General features: G+C 47.7%; 1 protein-coding gene across 4 annotated transcripts in view; it reads right to left on the bottom strand.

Annotated features, from left to right (window-relative positions):
• Positions 1–6,046: 6,046 nt before the first annotated feature.
• Positions 6,047–23,116, bottom strand: part of MISP3 (MISP family member 3) — a 106,961-nt gene continuing 89,891 nt past the window's right edge. For all 4 annotated transcript variants that reach the window (XM_063931130.1, XM_063931133.1, XM_063931131.1 and 1 more), the window contains one exon: positions 6,047–6,401. In XM_063931130.1, the coding sequence (XP_063787200.1) occupies positions 6,309–6,401 (93 nt within the window). In that variant the 3' untranslated portion in view covers positions 6,047–6,308. The remainder of the gene's footprint in view (positions 6,402–23,116) is intronic.

Here is a 23,116-nt window from a genome sequence, read left to right as displayed (position 1 = left end):
GACAGAGGGAGAGTTTGCCAGCACACACCAAAACGCTATAATTATATAGGGACAACCTTATATAAGTGTTTTCCCTTATAGCATCTTTATATATATCTCAATATCGCCAAAATCAGTGCCCCCCCTCTCTGTTTTAACCCTGTTTCTGTAGTGCAGTGCAGGGGAGAGCCTGGGAGCCTTCTCTCCAGGCTTTCTGTGAGAGAAAATGGCGCTGTGTGCTGAGGAGATAGGCCCCGCCCCTTTTTCGGCGGGCTCGTCTCCCGCTATTTAGTGAATCTTGGCAGGGGTTAAATATCTCCATATAGCCTCTGGGGGCTATATGTGAGGTATTTTTCGCCAAAAAAGGTTTTCATTTGCCTCAAAGGGCGCCCCCCTCCCAGCGCCCTGCACCCTCAGTGACTGCCGTGTGAAGTGTGCTGAGAGGAAAATGGCGCACAGCTGCAGTGCTGTGCGCTACCTTTAGAAGACTGCAGGAGTCTTCAGCCGCCGATTCTGGACCTCTTCTTACTTCAGCATCTGCAAGGGGGCCGGCGGCGCGGCTCCGGTGACCATCCAGGCTGTACCTGTGATCGTCCCTCTGGAGCTGATGTCCAGTAGCCAAGAAGCCAATCCATCCTGCACGCAGGTGAGTTCACTCCTTCTCCCCTAAGTCCCTCGTTGCAGTGATCCTGTTGCCAGCAGGACTCACTGTAAAATAAAAAACCTAAAGCTAAACTTTCTCTAAGCAGCTCTTTAGGAGAGCCACCTAGATTGCACCCTTCTCGGCCGGGCACAAAAATCTAACTGGAGTCTGGAGGAGGGTCATAGGGGGAGGAGCCAGTGCACACCACCTGATCGGAAAGCTTTACTTTTTGTGCCCTGTCTCCTGCGGAGCCGCTATTCCCCATGGTCCTTTCAGGAACCCCAGCATCCACAAGGACGATAGAGAAAGTTCAAAAAATTTAGAAAGAAAAATGTGAAAAACTCACGTCAACCTTTTCCCATCTCGACATAGTGACCATGTTGACCTATAGACCATGACAACCTAATGCATGTTGACCAATAGTGGTCGGCCTAAAGACCGGATCCCACTCTGTATCCCCACACTATCCGGTGCACTTCCTGTCTGTCTAATGCTGGTTACATTTCGGTATGTTTATGCCTATTGGAATAGGGCTCATTTTATCCACCTATTGTATTTAAACAGTATCCTCACTATTGCAGATCATTCTCTCCTTTCTTTTCATGGATGGAAACCAGAATTACCGTATGAAGGTGGAGGAGATAAAGCAAATTTGACACTATTATATATTGTGGATCAGGCTGATGGGGGACTTATTTACTTGGAATGTCAACGTAACAGACATCTTAACCTTTGCACAATATCACTTCATCCTCTGTGAGCAGGGCCGGAGCTTCCACTAGGCAGCTTTAGGCAGCTGCCTAGGGGCGCCAGGACCTGAAGGGGCGGTCTGCTACAGCTGCATGAAAAAGGTAGTGTGGTCCTACATCTCATAGCCGCCTCAATCTCCCTGGCACTCGTATCTACAGTAGCCGTGACTGCCAAGCTCCTGTATTGCAGCATCCAGCTCCACCTGGCACAGGCAGTAACTTTGACAGCTCCCGGAGTCTTGGCTGGGGGTGACATGCGATGCTGCTCTTCCTTCCAGGCTCTTTCACAGACTACCCAGTCCCAACTCCTCATCGCATCCTGCAGGTAAGGTGGCTGCACAGTGCACTCTCTGCATTTAATAAGAAAAGAGGGGGAGAGCAGCAGTTGGGGGGGGGGGGGGGGGCGGAGATGAGCTGCTGGCATGCACACAGATGGTGGAGGGGATAGAACAGAATACATTCAAAAGAATGGGGTTGGGGTGGGGGGGGCAGCAGGAGACCACACAGACTGGCGAGATGGGGAGAAGAGAGCAGCCATACAACAGACAGGGTGGAGGAGAGCAGCAGTATGCCTTTCTCCTGAAGATCAGGTAGGGGGAAGGGGCAGTAGGCAGTTTTGCCTAGGGTGCCGAGAAACCTTGCACCGGCCCTGTCTGAGGTAATATATGGCTTTTTCCTCACCTACATGCAGCATCCACACCTTGGGAGTGAGGTATACGCTACTGAGTTGTGCGGGGTGGTATTTGTATTGTCATTGGCTTTTTGTGGAGGGTGTCCTGGGGGGAAATCTCCTATTTACCTCCAGCAGCACTCATTGTGAAGCGCAGGTTCTCAAACATTGTTACACCATTGTTTTTTTTCAGGTCAGGGTTAGACTGCGGCACTTGGGGACGGTTAGGCTGGGTACACAATAGATGGTGTGTACCCAGCATCATCGGCAGCGACTGGACACGGTGTCGGCAAATGCATACACACTTGCTGATGCTGGAAGCGACGTCGGGGGCCATGTTGCATTTGGCAGCATGGCCCTCACTAGCAATGTCTTCCGTCGGTCCTGCATATAGGACCAACAGAGGATGTCGCTGACACCGCGCGGGGAGCGCATAATCAGCAACATAGCAGGCACACCCTGGACGATGTGCCCGATATGTCGGTCTAATCCGCTGGATTGGACGACATATCGTCTAGTGTGAATGTGAACCCAGCTTTAGGGTTATGCAGCAGGAGGGGACATGTAGGGTTAGGCACAAGGGGATGTTAGGGTTAAAATATATATATTTTTTTTGAAATATGTCAACCATGATAATGTTGACCTATTGGCTGTCTATTTATGTTCGATCTTTAAATCCACACTCTTAATACTGATCTATTACATGACCCCTCATTCTATAATGTCCTATATCTATTACATTGGTCCCCATCCTATATATCTCCTGTTTCTATTAATGATCTATTAAATTACCCCTTTTCCTATAACTGACCTGTATCTACTGATTTATTGCATGACCCATTATCCTATTACTGTCCTGTATCTTTCACTTATTCTACATCTGTCCTCTTAACTATTACCCTTAATGCTACAGTTGTTCTCCATCACTAATTAATTGTTACATGAGCCGTTGTTCTATAACTCCTGTATTTATTACATTACATGAGCCTTCATTCTATAAATTCATATATGTACAGGTTGAGTATCCCATATCCAAATATTCCGAAATACGGAATATTCCAAAATACGGACTTTTTTGAGGGAGAGTGAGAAAGTGAAACCTTTGTTTTTTGATGGCTCAATGTACACAAACTTTGTTTAATATACAAAGTTATTAATAATATTGTATTAAATGACCTTCAGGCTGTGTATATAAGGTGTATATGAAACATAAATGCAATGTGTGAATGTACACACACTTTGTTTAATGCACAAAGTAAAAAAAAAATATTGGCTAAAATTACCTTCAGGCTCTGTGTATAAGGTGTATATGTAACATAAATGCATTCTGTGCTTAGATTTAGGTCCCATCACCATGATATCTCATTATGGTATGCAATTATTCCAAAATACGGAAAAATCCCATATCCAAAATACCTCTGGTCCCAAGCATTTTGGATAAGGGATACTCAACCTGTACTATATTACATGACTGATCAGAATATAATTTTTCTGTATGTACGGATGAGGGGCTATGTAATAAAACTATAATACATACAGGACAGTTCTAGAATGAGGGCAGGGGCGTATCTAGAGAGAAGGAGGACCGTTCGCAGGCTCCGTCAGGGCCCCCTCCTCTTGCTGGCGGCAGCGCTGTGACTCTGGGCACTAGGGTCCCTAGCGCTATCCCAGAGTCTACAGCGCATACGCAGATCTCCGGGAAAATGGCGCAGCTGCAAATTTTCCCAGTGTTTTTCCTATTGCACGAAGCACCGGGTAAATGGCACCGTACCATTTTCTCAGTGATTTCTGCAGCGCTGCTGCTTGGCCGCGGGACTCTGGAAGGTAAGTATTACAAATAATGGGTGCAGGGTATGCAGTGTGGGCCCCCCTGCACCTCACACACTGTACCCATTATAAATACAACAGTGAATGAGGGGCTATGTAATAAACGAATACATACAGGAAAGTTCTAGAATGAGGGACCGAACCCTACAAGTCATGAAAAACAAAACACACGTGTTGACCGTTTTTTTTTTTTTTGTGACAACCATTTGCACATTGACATTTTCACCATGTTGACCTTTTGACCCTATCGAGCTAAAAGGTGGGTACACACTGTGCAATACGCTTCATGAGAGATATTGCACAGTGTTTCCCCGCCCAGCCCAGCCCACAGACAGTGCGTACACACTGAGTAATATCGGTCACGATATCGCACAGTGATGTCATGGCATAGCTGAAATTGAGCTGCATGAACGGGTGACAGCAAGGATCGTTAACAACCCCCGGGAACACGCATCGGCAGTGGCTTGCAGCATACGCATTGTGCAATATTTTAGTAAATATCGCACAAAGAGGGTAAATGAGCGATATTGACTGAAATATAGCCCATGTCAACCGTTTAACTGTCGACCTTTTGACTGTCTATTTATTGCCTACCAACTAGGTACCTGTAGAAAGGGGGATTATGGATCTCGTTCAGTTAGGATTGCAAATTCTGCTTATTAGAAGAATTTGCAATCCTTTTGATAGGTTACTGGGGGCCGCCCATCGCAGGGCAATGCCGCCCAGCATGCTACCTGCCGCCTCCCCCCTGCGACCATACTGAAATTGTGGTCGCACCGCAATTTCAGCGTGATCGCAGGATTTGTTGATGCCTCTTGCCGCCACAGCCTGGCTGCGACTGCAGGAGGCCCACCGCCATTTTTGTGATCGCAGTGGCTGCATGTGACCTCACGCAGCTGCCCCTATTACGCCCATACCTCCGTTTTCCAGACCCCGCCCCCGCAATGTTCTGTCTCCGCCTAGGAAACGGAGCATTGCTGCCCCCTCCCACTGATTGACAGGCAGAGGAGTTAGCATTTACTGTGGGGTGAGCGCATGTGCCCGCATCTTCTTTGTAATTCGCGTTTTGCGAATGTGTGCCTGTGTATGGATTACTGTGTCTGTTACATGACCCCTCATTCTATAATTGTCCTGTATCTATTACTGTTCTATTGCACGGCCCCTTAATACAGTGATTGGTAATAGGCGGCCCGCCAAACTTTCACTTGAGGCATGTGACGTGTAAATACCTGTATAATGTTATTACAGAGAGGTGACTATTACCATAATTAGATGTATTGATATAATGGGTGGTCTTCAGTATGCCGGCGGTCGGGCTCCCGGCGACCAGCATACTGGCGCCGGGAGACCGACAGCCGGCATACCGACACTTATTCTCCCTCGTGGGGGTCCACGACCCCCCTGGAGGGAGAATAAAATAGTGTAGCGCGCCACCTTGCCGTAGCGTGGCGAGCGCAGCGAGCCCGCAAGGGGCTCATTTGCGCTCGCCACACTGTCGGTAAGCCGGCGGCCGGCCTCCCGGCGCCGGTATGCTGGTTGCCGGGAGGCCGACCGCCGGCAGATCGTAGTGAACCCGATATAATGTGTTACTGAGGTGAAGGGTAATCAGGAGCGGATCTTGGTGCGGGCAAGCAGTGCCTGTGCCTGGGGCACTGTGGCCTGCGGGTGCGACCGTAGTCACCCCGCAGTCGCCCACCACCTACCCGCACCCCGCGCTCCCCGGCTGCAGCAGACGCCGTGGGCTGTGTGGGCGTCCGCTGCAGCCGGCGCACCTGTCAGACACTAGAGGTCATTGACCTCTAGTGTCTGTGCGGCGCTGCTATGGGAGAGACGTCATGACGTCTCTCCCAAATAGAGGAGCCACGGGCAGCCAGATGGAGCAGCAGCAGTCGGGAAACAGGAGCGGGGCTGGTAAGTATTGGGGTTTTTTTGTGTGTGTTTGTAAGCGGCTACTAAGGGGCACAACTACAGTGGAAACTTTCACACTGGGCGCCACAAGGTGTACAACCGGCCCTGAGGGTAATGTGCCTCCTCATGCGGGCCAGCAAGTGTAACATATTGCCTACCGCCTCATTAATAGACACTTGTACTGGACAGTTGGTCCATTAGGAATACCCCTATGACAGGACACCTGCCGACACGCGCTCGCTTCCTTGTAGAACTAGTCATTACTCAACATTTCATGTATTTCGGGGCAGTCCCATTTTCTATAATTTATTACAAATAATTTATACAGGTTACAAAAGCTTGATTGGCAGATTAGATACTGATCACGAGATGTAGGAGGCTGGGCCGGTCGTCTGCTGAGGTCATTTCAAGCGCTGAGGTGAGGAAGAGGAAGATGGCAGTCCGATATTCAGTGAGAAGAAGAGGAGAGGTGGGGAAATCTCATCCAAAATGTCACAAGTTCTGTCCTGACAGTCCTCATCACTGCCTCTCCCTACTCGTCGTCGCCCAGAGGATTTGGGTTGCCAGACTCCCAGCTCTGGATCAAAGCGCTGCGCTGCCGCCGAGTGTAAGGGCTGTCCAAAACCTAAACGGGAGCACAAAAGACAAGTGTATCTGAGTGGAGGGGACCCTTCTATAAACAGCTGTGATAGACCGTATCTTTGGTACCAAGAGATGTTGTCAAAATGGACAAAGACCACAATGGCTCCCATTACAGTGCCCGTTTAGGGCCATACATAATCCAAGCCAGAGAGTGACATACAAAATATTTTACGGATGTTCTTAGACTAAACATTTCATATTTCATTCCCCCCCACCCCACTCCCCCACTCCTCAGTCTGCCTCATGGGATCAAGAGAATACACAACCCAGTTATAATAACCAGCCCTCACCCACACATGCCCCATCCCCAACACCGAGCACAAGCAGCCTGACACAAATAGGATCCTCTCCAAGCATTAGCCCTACAGCCATATTACTGCTGCTGTGGCAGACAGACCACGTGGTTACTAAGGTGACAGCCACAAGAGGGTGATAGGGCCCAGCTAGGCTTTAGATGTCCCTACCCACTCTTCTGATGATCGGAAAACCAAACTTGTTTGCATTTGTTTCATAATTATGTAGCTTTCTTATGGGACACTCTCTCAACAGTGTCTCATTTTGCCCATTACTAAACCATCTAACGTCATTATGTGAATCCAGATCTAATCTTCATCACACTGAAGTATATATAATAATATATATATATATATATATATATATATATATATATATATATATATAATATACCTAATACAATAATAAAAATGTAAAAAAATCTTATAACCAATAAATAGTTTTAGGAATGGATTTACAGTAGTGCCACAGTCCTCCCTGCTTATTGATACTTGAACAGAGAAGAATATTTTGCAACAGGTCATGGGCCCAGACACAACAGAAAAAAAAAAACCCAAAAAAACAAAAACCATTCAGTGTCATCTGCAAAGCGTGTAAGTGAGTAATTCAACACTGTAATTCAAAGTGAGGAAGAAGAGAAAATGAACAGTAACCCAGTGCTTAAACTGGGCTAAACTTAATAATAACAGTTATCAGCTGTGGAAATAGAAGGTTAAGATGGAGATATCCATAGAGGTCTTGTGGGAGGTTATTGCTACAGCAAACAAAGAGGACGACGGGGGGTGCTCCCCCCCACACACCTAGTATGCCCCCTGCATACTGACTAATACCCGTAACAATACCTGAAGCTATCTGGTAAAAGAATTTCAGAGATATTTGTTACTATGACCCCACCCCTTTTCTAGCGCCTGAAAAGTATCTCTAGAGCACAGGTTCTCAAACTCAGTCCTCAGGACCCCACAAGGTGCATGTTTTGCAGGTCTCACAGAATCACAAGCGAAATTAGTTCCACCTGTGGACCTTTTAAAATGTGTCAGTAATTAATACACCTGTGCACCTGCTTGGTTACCTACACAACATGCACTGTGTGGGGTCCTGAGGACTGAGTTTGAGAACCTGTGCTCTAGAGTGATTGAGCAGCTTCCACTGTTTGTTTGCATGTGTGAGAAGGCATTGAATGGTAGCAGCATTTGGAAGGCATGCTAGTCCTTGTAGTCCTAATGGGAGATCTTAGGGGTGGCTCTCAGGTAATAAAACCCTCAATCTGGATGTAATTTTGTATGAGCCTTTATCATGAGGCCTTACTGTAGACAAATCACATGTCCCTATGTGGGCACTGCTATTAGTTAGTGTAGGACTGCTGACATCAGAGAAGCCTTGAAGCGGCTCAGCAGCGAACCATGAATTTGCAAATTCATGTAACAAATATCTCTGAAATTCTATTACCAGATAGGTTCAGGTATTGTTACAGGTATTAGTCAGTTTGCTGGGGGAATACCAGGGGGGGGGGGGGGGGGGGGGGAAGCACCCTCCTCTCTGTTTGCCGTTTGCTGTGACCCCTCCCCTTTTCTAGCACTTGATAAGTATCTCTAGAGTGATTGAGCAGCTACCACTGTTTGTTTACAGGTTATTGCTACAGTCAGACCAACCAGTGGTTAATAAGCATGAATAGGATGAGAAAGACAGACTGACAACTGCTTACTAGTTTGAGAGGACCAGATAATTCATATAGGATATAAAACTACCACCATGAACATATGGAATACACAGCAAAAGCTCCAGTTTAAACTGTAACATGATTTTGCTGAGGAAACATATTAGGCTCGGCACACAAAACACACAGATTCACTTCTACAAGATTAACAAAACCAGGCTTGTATGTGAAAATCAGAAAAGTGACAAATTGGTCTTTAACTCCTTTACTTATCCTGCAGTACACATATCTCCCCCCTCACACACTACTACACCATGACATGTACACACAGCACAGGTACAGTACACACATCTCCCCTCACACACTACTACACCATGACATGTACACACAGCACAGGTACAGTACACACATCTCCCCCTCACACACTACTACACCATGACATGTACACACAGCACAGGTACAGTACACACATCTCCCCTCACACACTACTACACCATAACATGTACACACAGCACAGGAACAGTACACACATCTCCCCCTCACACACTACTACACCATGACATGTACACACAGCACAGGTACAGTACACACATCTCCCCCTCACACACTACTACACCATGACATGTACACACAGCACAGGTACAGTACACACATCTCCCCCTCACACACTACTACACCATGACATGTACACACAGCACAGGTACAGTACACACATCTCCCCTCACACACTACTACACCATGACATGTACACACAGCACAGGTACAGTACACACATCTCCCCTCACACACTACTACACCATGACATGTACACACAGCACAGGTACAGTACACACATCTCCCCCTCACACACTACTACACCATGACATGTACACACAGCACAGGAACAGTACACACATCTCCCCTCACACACTACTACACCATAACATGTACACACAGCACAGGTACAATACAGACATCTCCCCTCACACACTACTACACCATAACATGTACACACAGCACAGATACAGTACACACATCTCCCCCTCACACAGTACTACACCATGACATGTACACACAGCACAGGTACAGTACACACATCTCCCCCTCACACACTACTACACCATGACATGTACACACAGCACAGGTACAGTACACACATCTCCCCCTCACACACTACTACACCATAACATGTACACACAGCACAGGTACAGTACACACATCTCCCCTCACACACTACTACACCATAACATGTACACACAGCACAGATACAGTACACACATCTCCCCCTCACACAGTACTACACCATGACATGTACACACAGCACAGGTACAGTACACACATCTCCCCCCTCACACACTACTACACCATAACATGTACACACAGCACAGGTACAGTACACACATCTCCCCTCACACACTACTACACCATGACATGCACACACAGCACAGGTACAGTACACACATCTCTCCTCACACACTACTACACCATAACATGTACACACAGCACAGGTACAGTACACACATCTCCCCTCACACATTACTACACCATGACATGTACACACAGTACAGGTACAGTACACACATCTCTCCTCACACACTACTACACCATAACATGTACACACAGCACAAGTACAGTACACACATTTCTCCTCACACACTACTACACCATGACATGTACACACAGCACAGATACAGTACACACATCCCCCCCTCACACAGTACTACACCATGACATGTACACACAGCACAGGTACAGTACACACATCTCCTCACACACTACTACACCATGACATGTACACACAGCACAAGTACAGTACACACATCTCTCCTCACACACTACTACACCATGACATGTACACACAGCACAGGTACAGTACACACATCTCCCCTCACACACTAATACACCATGACATGTACACACAGCACAGGTACAGTACACACATCTCCCCCTCACACACTCCTACACCATGACATGTATACACAGCACAGGTACAGTACACACATCTCCCCCTTACACACTACTACACCATGACAGGTACACACAGCACAGGTACAGTACACACATCTCCCCCTCACACACTCCTACACCATGACAGGTACACACAGCACAGGTACAGTACACACATCTCCCCTCACACACTACTACACCATGACATGTACACACAGCACAGGTACAGTACACACATCTCCTCTCACACACTGCTACACCATAACATGTACACACAGCACAGGTACAGTACACACATCTCCCCCTCACACACTCCTACACCATGACATGTATACACAGCACAGGTACAGTACACACATCTCCCCTCACACACTGCTACACCATAACATGTACACACAGCACAGGTACAGTACAGACATCTCCCCCTCACACTACTACACCATGACATGTACACACAGCACAGGTACAGTACACAAATCTCCCCCTCACACACTACTACACCATGACATGTTCACACAGCACAGGTACAGTACACACATCTCCCCTCACACATTGCTACACCATGACATGTACACACAGCACAGGTACAGTACACACATCTCCCCTCACACACTACTACACCATGGACATATATACACAGTATAGGTACAGTACACACATCTCCCCTCACACACTACTACACCATGACATGTACACACAGCACAGGTACAGTACATACATCTCCCCCTCACACAGTACTACACCATGACATGTACACACAGCACAGGTACAGTACACACATCTCCCCTCACACACTACTACACCATGACATGTACACACAGCACAGGTACAGTACACACATCTCCCCTCACACACTGCTACACCATGACATGTACACACAGCACAGGTACAGTACACACATCTCCCCTCACACACTGCTACACCATGACATGTACACACAGCACAGGTACAGTACACACATCTCCCCTCACACACTGCTACACCATGACATGTACAGTACACACATCTCCCCCTCATACACTACTACACCATGACATGTACACACAGCACAGGTACAGTACAGATATCTCCCCTCACACACTACTACACCATGACATATATACACAGCACAGGTACAGTACACACATCTCCCCCTCACACAGTACTACACCATGACATGTACACACAGCACAGGTACAGTACAGACATCTCACACACTACTACACCATGACATGTACACACAGCACAGGTACAGTACACACATCTCCCCCTCACACACTACTACACCATGACATGTACACAGCACAGGTACAGTACACACATCTCCCCCTCACACAGTACTACACCATGACATGTACACACAGCACAGGTACAGTACAGACATCTCCCCCTCACACACTACACCATGACATGTACACACAGCACAGGTACAGTACACACATCTCCCCTCACACACTGCTACACCATGACATGTACACACAGCACAGGTACAGTACACACATCTCCCCCTCACACAGTACTACACCATGACATGTACACACAGCACAGGTACAGTACAGACATCTCACACACTACTACACCATGACATGTACACACAGCACAGGTACAGTACACACATCTCCCCCTCACACACTACTACACCATGACATGTACACAGCACAGGTACAGTACACACATCTCCCCCTCACACACTACTACACCATGACATGTACACAGCACAGGTACAGTACACACATCTCCCCCACACACTACTACACCATGACATGTACATACAGCACAGGTACAGTACACACATCTCCCCTCACACATTACTACACCATGACATGTACACACAGCACAGGTACAGTACACACATCTCCCCTCACACATTACTACACCATGACATGTACACACAGTACAGGTACAGTACACACATCTCTCCTCACACACTACTACACCATGACATGTACACACAGCACAGGTACAGTACACACATATCCCCTCACACACTACTACACCATGACATGTACACACAGCACAGGTACAGTACACACATCTCCCCTCACACACTACTACACCATGACATGTACACACAGCACAGGTACAGTACACACATCTCCCCTCACACAGTACTACACCATGACATGTACACACAGCACAGGTACAGTACACACATCTCCCCCTCACACACTACTACACCATGACATGTACACACAGCACAGATACAGTACACACATCTCTCCTCACACACTACTACACCATGACATGTACACACAGTACAGGTACAGTACACACATCTCCCCTCACACATTACTACACCATGACATGTACACACAGTACAGGTACAGTACACACATCTCCCCTCACACACTACAACACCATGACATGTATACACAGCACAGGTACAGTACACACATCTCCCCTCACACACTACTACACCATGACATGTACACACAGCACAGGTACAGTACACACATCTCCCCCTCACACACTACTACACCATGACATGTACACACAGCACAGGTACAGTACACACATCTCCCCTCACACACTACTACACCATGACATGTACACACAGCACAGGTACAGTACACACATCTCCCCTCACACACTGCTACACCATGACATGTACACACAGCACAGGTACAGTACACACATCTCCCCTCACACACTGCTACACCATGACATGTACACACAGCACAGGTACAGTACACACATCTCCCCTCACACACTGCTACACCATGACATGTACAGTACACACATCTCCCCCTCATACACTACTACACCATGACATGTACACACAGCACAGGTACAGTACAGATATCTCCCCTCACACACTACTACACCATGACATATATACACAGCACAGGTACAGTACACACATCTCCCCCTCACACAGTACTACACCATGACATGTACACACAGCACAGGTACAGTACAGACATCTCACACACTACTACACCATGACATGTACACACAGCACAGGTACAGTACACACATCTCCCCCTCACACACTACTACACCATGACATGTACACAGCACAGGTACAGTACACACATCTCCCCCTCACACAGTACTACACCATGACATGTACACACAGCACAGGTACAGTACAGACATCTCCCCCTCACACACTACACCATGACATGTACACACAGCACAGGTACAGTACACACATCTCCCCTCACACACTGCTACACCATGACATGTACACACAGCACAGGTACAGTACACACATCTCCCCCTCACACAGTACTACACCATGACATGTACACACAGCACAGGTACAGTACAGACATCTCACACACTACTACACCATGACATGTACACACAGCACAGGTACAGTACACACATCTCCCCCTCACACACTACTACACCATGACATGTACACAGCACAGGTACAGTACACACATCTCCCCCTCACACACTACTACACCATGACATGTACACAGCACAGGTACAGTACACACATCTCCCCCACACACTACTACACCATGACATGTACATACAGCACAGGTACAGTACACACATCTCCCCTCACACATTACTACACCATGACATGTACACACAGTACAGGTACAGTACACACATCTCTCCTCACACACTACTACACCATGACATGTACACACAGCACAGGTACAGTACACACATATCCCCTCACACACTACTACACCATGACATGTACACACAGCACAGGTACAGTACACACATCTCCCCTCACACACTACTACACCATGACATGTACACACAGCACAGGTACAGTACACACATCTCCCCTCACACAGTACTACACCATGACATGTACACACAGCACAGGTACAGTACACACATCTCCCCCTCACACACTACTACACCATGACATGTACACACAGCACAGATACAGTACACACATCTCTCCTCACACACTACTACACCATGACATGTACACACAGTACAGGTACAGTACACACATCTCCCCTCACACATTACTACACCATGACATGTACACACAGTACAGGTACAGTACACACATCTCCCCTCACACACTACAACACCATGACATGTATACACAGCACAGGTACAGTACACACATCTCCCCTCACACACTACTACACCATGACATGTACACACAGCACAGGTACAGTACACACATCTCCCCCTCACACACTACTACACCATGACATGTACACACAGCACAGGTACAGTACACACATCTCCCCTCACACATTACTACACCATGACATGTACACACAGTACAGGTACAGTACACACATCTCTCCTCACACACTACTACACCATGACATGTACACACAGCACAGGTACAGTACACACATCTCCCCCTCACACACTACTACACCATGACATGTACACACAGCACAGGTACAGTACACACATCTCCCCTCACACACTACTACACCATGACATGTACACACAGCACAGGTACAGTACACACATCTCCCCTCACACACTACTACACCATGACATGTACACACAGCACAGGTACAGTACAGACATCTCCCCCTCACACACTACTACACCATGACAGGTACACAGCACAGGTACAGTACACACATCTCCTCACACACTACTACACCATGACATGTACACACAGCACAGGTACAGTACACACATATCCCCTCACACACTACTACACCATGACATGTACACACAGCACAGGTACAGTACACACATCTCCTCTCACACACTGCTGCACCATAACATGTACACACAGCACAGGTACAGTACACACATCTCCCCCTCACACACTCCTACACCATGACATGTATACACAGCACAGGTACAGTACACACATCTCCCCCTCACACACTACTACACCATGACAGGTACATACAGCACAGGTGCAGTACACATCTCCCCCTCACACACTACGACACCATGACATGTACACACAGCACAGGTACAGTACACACATATCCCCTCACACACTAATTCACCATGACATGTACACACAGCACAGGTACAGTACACACACCTCCCCTCACACACTACTACACCATGACATGTACACACAGCACAGGTACAGTACACACATATCCCCTCACACACTACTACACCATGACATGTTCACACAGTACAGGTACAGTACACACATCTCCCCTCACACACTACTACACCATGACATGTTCACACAGTACAGGTACAGTACACACATCTCCCCTCACACATTGCTTCACCATGACATGTACACACAGCACAGGTACAGTACACACATCTCCCCTCACACACTGCTACACCATGACATGTACACACAGCACAGGTACAGTACACACATCTCCCCTCACACACTGCTACACCATGACATGTACACACAGCACAGGTACAGTACACACATCTCCCCTCACACACTGCTACACCATGACATGTACACACAGCACAGGTACAGTACACACATCTCCCCTCACACACTGCTACACCATGACATGTACAGTACACACATCTCCCCCTCATACACTACTACACCATGACATGTACACACAGCACAGGTACAGTACAGACATCTCCCCTCACACACTACTACACCATGACATATATACACAGCATAGGTACAGTACACACATCTCCCCTCACACACTACTACACCATGACATGTACACACAGCACAGGTACAGTACATACATCTCCCCCTCACACAGTACTACACCATGACATGTACACACAGCACAGGTACAGTACACACATCTCCCCTCACACACTGCTACACCATGACATGTACACACAGCACAGGTACAGTAGACACATCTCCCCTCACATACTGCTACACCATGACATGTACACACAGCACAGGTACAGTACACACATCTCCCCTCCCACACTGCTACACCATGACATGTACAGTACACACATCTCCCCCTCATACACTACTACACCATGACATGTACACACAGCACAGGTACAGTACAGATATCTCCCCTCACACACTACTACACCATGACATATATACACAGCACAGGTACAGTACACACATCTCCCCTCACACACTACTACACCATGACATGTACACACAGCACAGGTACAGTACATACATCTCCCCCTCACACACTACTATACCATGACATGTACACACAGCACAGGTACAGTACACACATCTCCCCCTCACACAGTACTACACCATGACATGTACACACAGCACAGGTACAGTACACACATCTCCCCCTTACACACTACTACACCATGACATATATACACAGCACAGGTACAGTACACACATCTCCCCTCACACACTACTACACTATGACATGTACACACAGCACAGGTACAGTACACACATCTCCCCCTTACACACTACTACACCATGACATATATACACAGCACAGGTACAGTACACACATCTCCCCCTCACACACTACTACACTATGACATGTACACACAGCACAGGTACAGTACACACATCTCCCCTCACACACTGCTACACCATGACATGTACACACAGCACAGGTACAGTACACAAATCTCCCTCTTACACAGTACTACACCATGACATGTACACACAGCACAGGTACAGTACACACATCTCCCCCTCACACACTCCTACACCATGACATGTATACACAGCACAGGTACAGTACACACATCTCCCCTCACACACTACTACACCATGACATGTATACACAGCACAGGTACAGTACACACATCTCCCCCTCACACACTACTACACCATGGCATGTACACACATCTTCCCTCACACACTACTAGACCATGACATGCACACACAGCACAGGTACAGTATACACATCTCCCCCTCACACACTACTACACTATGACATGTACACACAGCACAGGTACAGTACACATCTCCCCCTCACACACTACTACACTATGACATGTACACACAGCACAGGTACAGTACACACATCTCCCCTCACACACTACTACACCATGACATATACACACAGCACAGGTACAGTACACACATCTCCCCTCAAACACTGCTACACCATGACATGTACACACAGCACAGGTACAGTACACACATCTCCCCTCACACACTGCTACACCATGACATGTACACACAGCACAGGTACAGTACACACATCTCCCCTCACACACTGCTACACCATGACATGTACAGTACACACATCTCCCCCTCATACACTACTACACCATGACATGTACACACAGCACAGGTACAGTACAGATATCTCCCCTCACACACTACTACACCATGACATATATACACAGCACAGGTACAGTACACACATCTCCCCCTCACACAGTACTACACCATGACATGTACACACAGCACAGGTACAGTACAGACATCTCACACACTACTACACCATGACATGTACACACAGCACAGGTACAGTACACACATCTCCCCCTCACACACTACTACACCATGACATGTACACAGCACAGGTACAGTACACACATCTCCCCCTCACACAGTACTACACCATGACATGTACACACAGCACAGGTACAGTACAGACATCTCCCCCTCACACACTACACCATGACATGTACACACAGCACAGGTACAGTACACACATCTCCCCCTCACACAGTACTACACCATGACATGTACACACAGCACAGGTACAGTACAGACATCTCACACACTACTACACCATGACATGTACACACAGCACAGGTACAGTACACACATCTCCCCCTCACACACTACTACACCATGACATGTACACAGCACAGGTACAGTACACACATCTCCCCCTCACACGCTACTACACCATGACATGTACACAGCACAGGTACAGTACACACATCTCCCCCTCACACTACAACACCATGACATGTACACACAGCACAGGCACAGTACATACATCTCCCCCTCACACACTACTACACCATGACATGTACACACAGCACAGGTACAGTACACACATCTCCCCCTCACACACTACTACACCATGACATGTACACACAGCACAGGTACAGTACATACATCTCCCCCTCACACACTACTACACCATGACATGTACACACAGCACAGGTACAGTACAGACATCTCCCCTCACACACTACTACACCATGACATGTACACACAGCACAGGTACAGTACAGACCTCTCCACCTCACACACTACTACACCATGACATGTACACAGCACAGGTACAGTACATACATCTCCCCCTCACACACTACTACACCATGACATGTACACACAGCACAGGTACAGTACACACATCTCTCCTCACACACTACTACACCATGACATGTACACACAGCACAGGTACAGTACACACATCTCCCCTCACACACTACTACACCATGACATGTACACACAGCACAGGTACAGTACACACATCTCCCCCTTACACACTACTACACCATGACATATATACACAGCACAGGTACAGTACACACATCTCCCCCTTACACACTACTACACCATGACATATATACACAGCACAGGTACAGTACACACATCTCCCCCTTACACACTACTACACTATGACATGTACACACAGCACAGGTACAGTACACACATCTCCCCCTTACACACTACTACACTATGACATGTACACACAGCACAGGTACAGTACACACGTCTCCCTCTTACACAGTACTACACCATGACATGTACACACAGCACAGGTACAGTACAGATATCTCCCCTCACACACTACACCATGACATGTACACACAGCACAGGTACAGTACAGACATCTCCCCCTCACACACTACACCATGACATGTACACACAGCACAGGTACAGTACACACATCTCCCCTCACACACTACTACACCATGACATGTACACACAGCACAGGTAAAGTAAACACATCTCCCCCTCACACACTACTACACCATGACATGTACACAGCACAGGTACAGTACACACATCTCCCCCTCACACAGTACTACACCATGACATGTACACAGCACAGGTACAGTACACACATCTCCCCTCACACACTACTACACCATGACATGTACACACAGCACAGGTACAGTACACACATCTCCCCCTCACACACTACTACACCATGACATGTACACAGCACAGGTACAGTACAGACATCTCCCCCTCACACACTACTACACCATGACATGTACACACAGCACAGGTACAGTACATACATCTCCCCCTCACACACTACTACACCATGACATGTACACACAGCACAGGTACAGTACATACATCTCCCCCTCACACGCTACTACACCATGACATGTACACACAGCACAGGTACAGTACAGACATCTCCCCCTCACACACTACTACACCATGACATGTACACACAGCACAGGTACAGTACACACATCTCCCCCTCACACACTACTACACCATGACATGTACACACAGCACAGGTACAGTACATACATCTCCCCCTCACACACTACTACACCATGACATGTACACACAGCACAGGTACAGTACACACATCTCCCCCTCACACACTACTACACCATGACATGTACACACAGCACAGGTACAGTACCGACATCTCCCCCTCACACACTACTACACCATGACATGTACACACAGCACAGGTACAGTACACACATCTCCCCTCACACACTACTACACCATGACATGTACACACAGCACAGGTACAGTACAGACCTCTCCACCTCACACACTACTACACCATGACATGTACACACAGCACAGGTACAGTACACACATCTCCCCCTACACACTACTACACCATGACATGTACACACAGCACAGGTACAGTACAGACATCTCCCCCTCACACACTACTACACCATGACATGTACACAGCACAGGTACAGTACAGACATCTCCCCTCACACACTACTACACCATGACATGTACACACAGCACAGGTACAGTACACACATCTCCCCCTTACACACTACTACACCATGACATGTACACAACACAGGTACAGTACACACATCTCCCCTCACACACTACTACACCATGACATGTACACACAGCACAGGTACAGTACACACATCTCCCCCTACACACTACTACACTATGACATGTACACACAGCACAGGTACAGTACAGACATCTCCCCCTCACACACTACTACACCATGACATGTATACACAGCATAGGTACAGTACAGACATCTCCCCCTCACACACTACTACACCATGACATGTACACACAGCACAGGTACAGTACATACATCTCCCCCTCACACACTACTACACCATGACATGTACACACAGCACAGGTACAGTACATACATCTCCCCCTCACACGCTACTACACCATGACATGTACACACAGCACAGGTACAGTACAGACATCTCCCCCTCACACACTACTACACCATGACATGTACACACAGCACAGGTACAGTACACACATCTCCCCCTCACACACTACTACACCATGACATGTACACACAGCACAGGTACAGTACATACATCTCCCCCTCACACACTACTACACCATGACATGTACACACAGCACAGGTACAGTACACACATCTCCCCCTCACACACTACTACACCATGACATGTACACACAGCACAGGTACAGTACCGACATCTCCCCCTCACACACTACTACACCATGACATGTACACACAGCACAGGTACAGTACACACATCTCCCCTCACACACTACTACACCATGACATGTACACACAGCACAGGTACAGTACAGACCTCTCCACCTCACACACTACTACACCATGACATGTACACACAGCACAGGTACAGTACACACATCTCCCCCTACACACTACTACACCATGACATGTACACACAGCACAGGTACAGTACAGACATCTCCCCCTCACACACTACTACACCATGACATGTACACAGCACAGGTACAGTACAGACATCTCCCCTCACACACTACTACACCATGACATGTACACACAGCACAGGTACAGTACACACATCTCCCCCTTACACACTACTACACCATGACATGTACACAGCACAGGTACAGTACACACATCTCCCCTCACACACTACTACACCATGACATGTACACACAGCACAGGTACAGTACACACATCTCCCCCTACACACTACTACACTATGACATGTACACACAGCACAGGTACAGTACAGACATCTCCCCCTCACACACTACTACACCATGACATGTATACACAGCACAGGTACAGTACAGACATCTCCCCCTCACACACTACTACACCATGACATGTACACACAGCACAGGTACTGTACATACATCTCCCCTCACACACTACTACACCATGACATGTACACAGCACAGGTACACAGGGCCGTCTTAACAGCAGTGTAGGCCCCTGGGCACAGCAATGCACTGGGCCCCCTACCCACTCTCCAGCGGTAGGGGTGGGTGGGTGCTATCAGCGGCTGGTAGGGGGTGTTCTATCTTCCACTGAGCATGTAGGACCTGGAGCAGTAATTTCTGCTAATTACTCTATTACTGCACAGATGGGGCTAAACTGTAGAAGGGGGCATTGGGCTGAATGAAGATGCCCTGGTACATGACTTCCAGGGTTGTAGGGGGTGTTTAATACGTAGGGGAGGGGTAGATAGTGGAGTGGGCTTAATATTTATCATTTTCCAGTGGGAGCACAGCTTGCTTGACTGCAGATATCTCCAGTTCCTGAAAATATATTTCTTAGCTTTGAATGGGATAAAAAACGAGAGAGTCCCACCTTTCAGGAGGTACTGGGGACTTGGGGAACAGAGTTCAGGAGCCGGAGCAATTCACCAACGAAAATTTAAAACTGCATTTTAGGCGTGTGGAGCTGGTGCAGGGACCAGCTGCTGGAAGGCTGATATCTCTGGTTCTGGGCATAATAGAGACAAGCTGCCAGTGTCCAGCGAAAGGGGAAAGTCCCATCTTTTGGATTATACCCTCAGAAAAACTGTAAATCAGACAGAACCTGAGATATCTGGCTGGGAAGAGCAATTAACAGGCTCAGATGGGGTCCACTGCTTTCATGTTGGATATCTCTGGTTCCCCAGGGCCGATTTTCAAAAATCTGGTACCCCTGGAAAGAGGGGACCCTCAGCTATCAGCCTAGGGCCCTTATACTCCTGGGGCCCTTGGGCAAGAGCCCATTGAGCCCATACGAAAAGACGGCCCTGCAGGTACAGTACAGACATCTCCCCTCACATACTACTACACCATGACATGTACACACAGCACAGGTACAGTACACACATCTCCCCCTTACACACTACTACACCATGACATGTACACACAGCACAGGTACAGTACACACATCTCCCCTCACACATTACTACACCATGACATGTACACACAGCACAGGTACAGTACACACATCTCCCCCTTACACACTACTACACCATGACATGTACACACAGCACAGGTACAGTACACACATCTCCCCCTTACACACTACTACACCATGACATATATACACAGCACAGGTACAGTACAGACATCTCCCCCTCACACACTTCTACACTATGACATGTACACACAGCACAGGTACAGTACAGACATCTCCCCCTCACACACTTCTACACCATGACATGTACACACAGCACAAGTACAGTACACACATCTCCCCCTTACACACTACTACACCATGACATATATACACAGCACAGGTACAGTACAGACATCTCCCCTCACACACTACTACACCATGACATGTACACACAGCACAGGTACAGTACAGACATCTCCCCTCACACACTACTACACCATGACATGTACACACAGCACAGGTACAGTACAGACATCTCCCCCTCACACACTACTACACCATGACATGTACACACAGCACAGGTACAGTACACACATCTCCCCTCACACACTACTACACCATGACATGTATACACAGCACAGGTACAGTACACACATCTCCCCCTTACACACTACTACACCATGACATGTACACACAGCACAAGTACAGTACACATATCTCCCCCTTACACACTACTACACCATGACATATATACACAGCACAGGTACAGTACACACATCTCCC

Source organism: Pseudophryne corroboree, chromosome 6 (genome assembly GCF_028390025.1).
Source record: "Pseudophryne corroboree isolate aPseCor3 chromosome 6, aPseCor3.hap2, whole genome shotgun sequence".
NCBI classification, from domain to species: domain Eukaryota; kingdom Metazoa; phylum Chordata; class Amphibia; order Anura; family Myobatrachidae; genus Pseudophryne; species Pseudophryne corroboree.
This window is presented reverse-complemented; position numbering and strand designations above follow the sequence as displayed.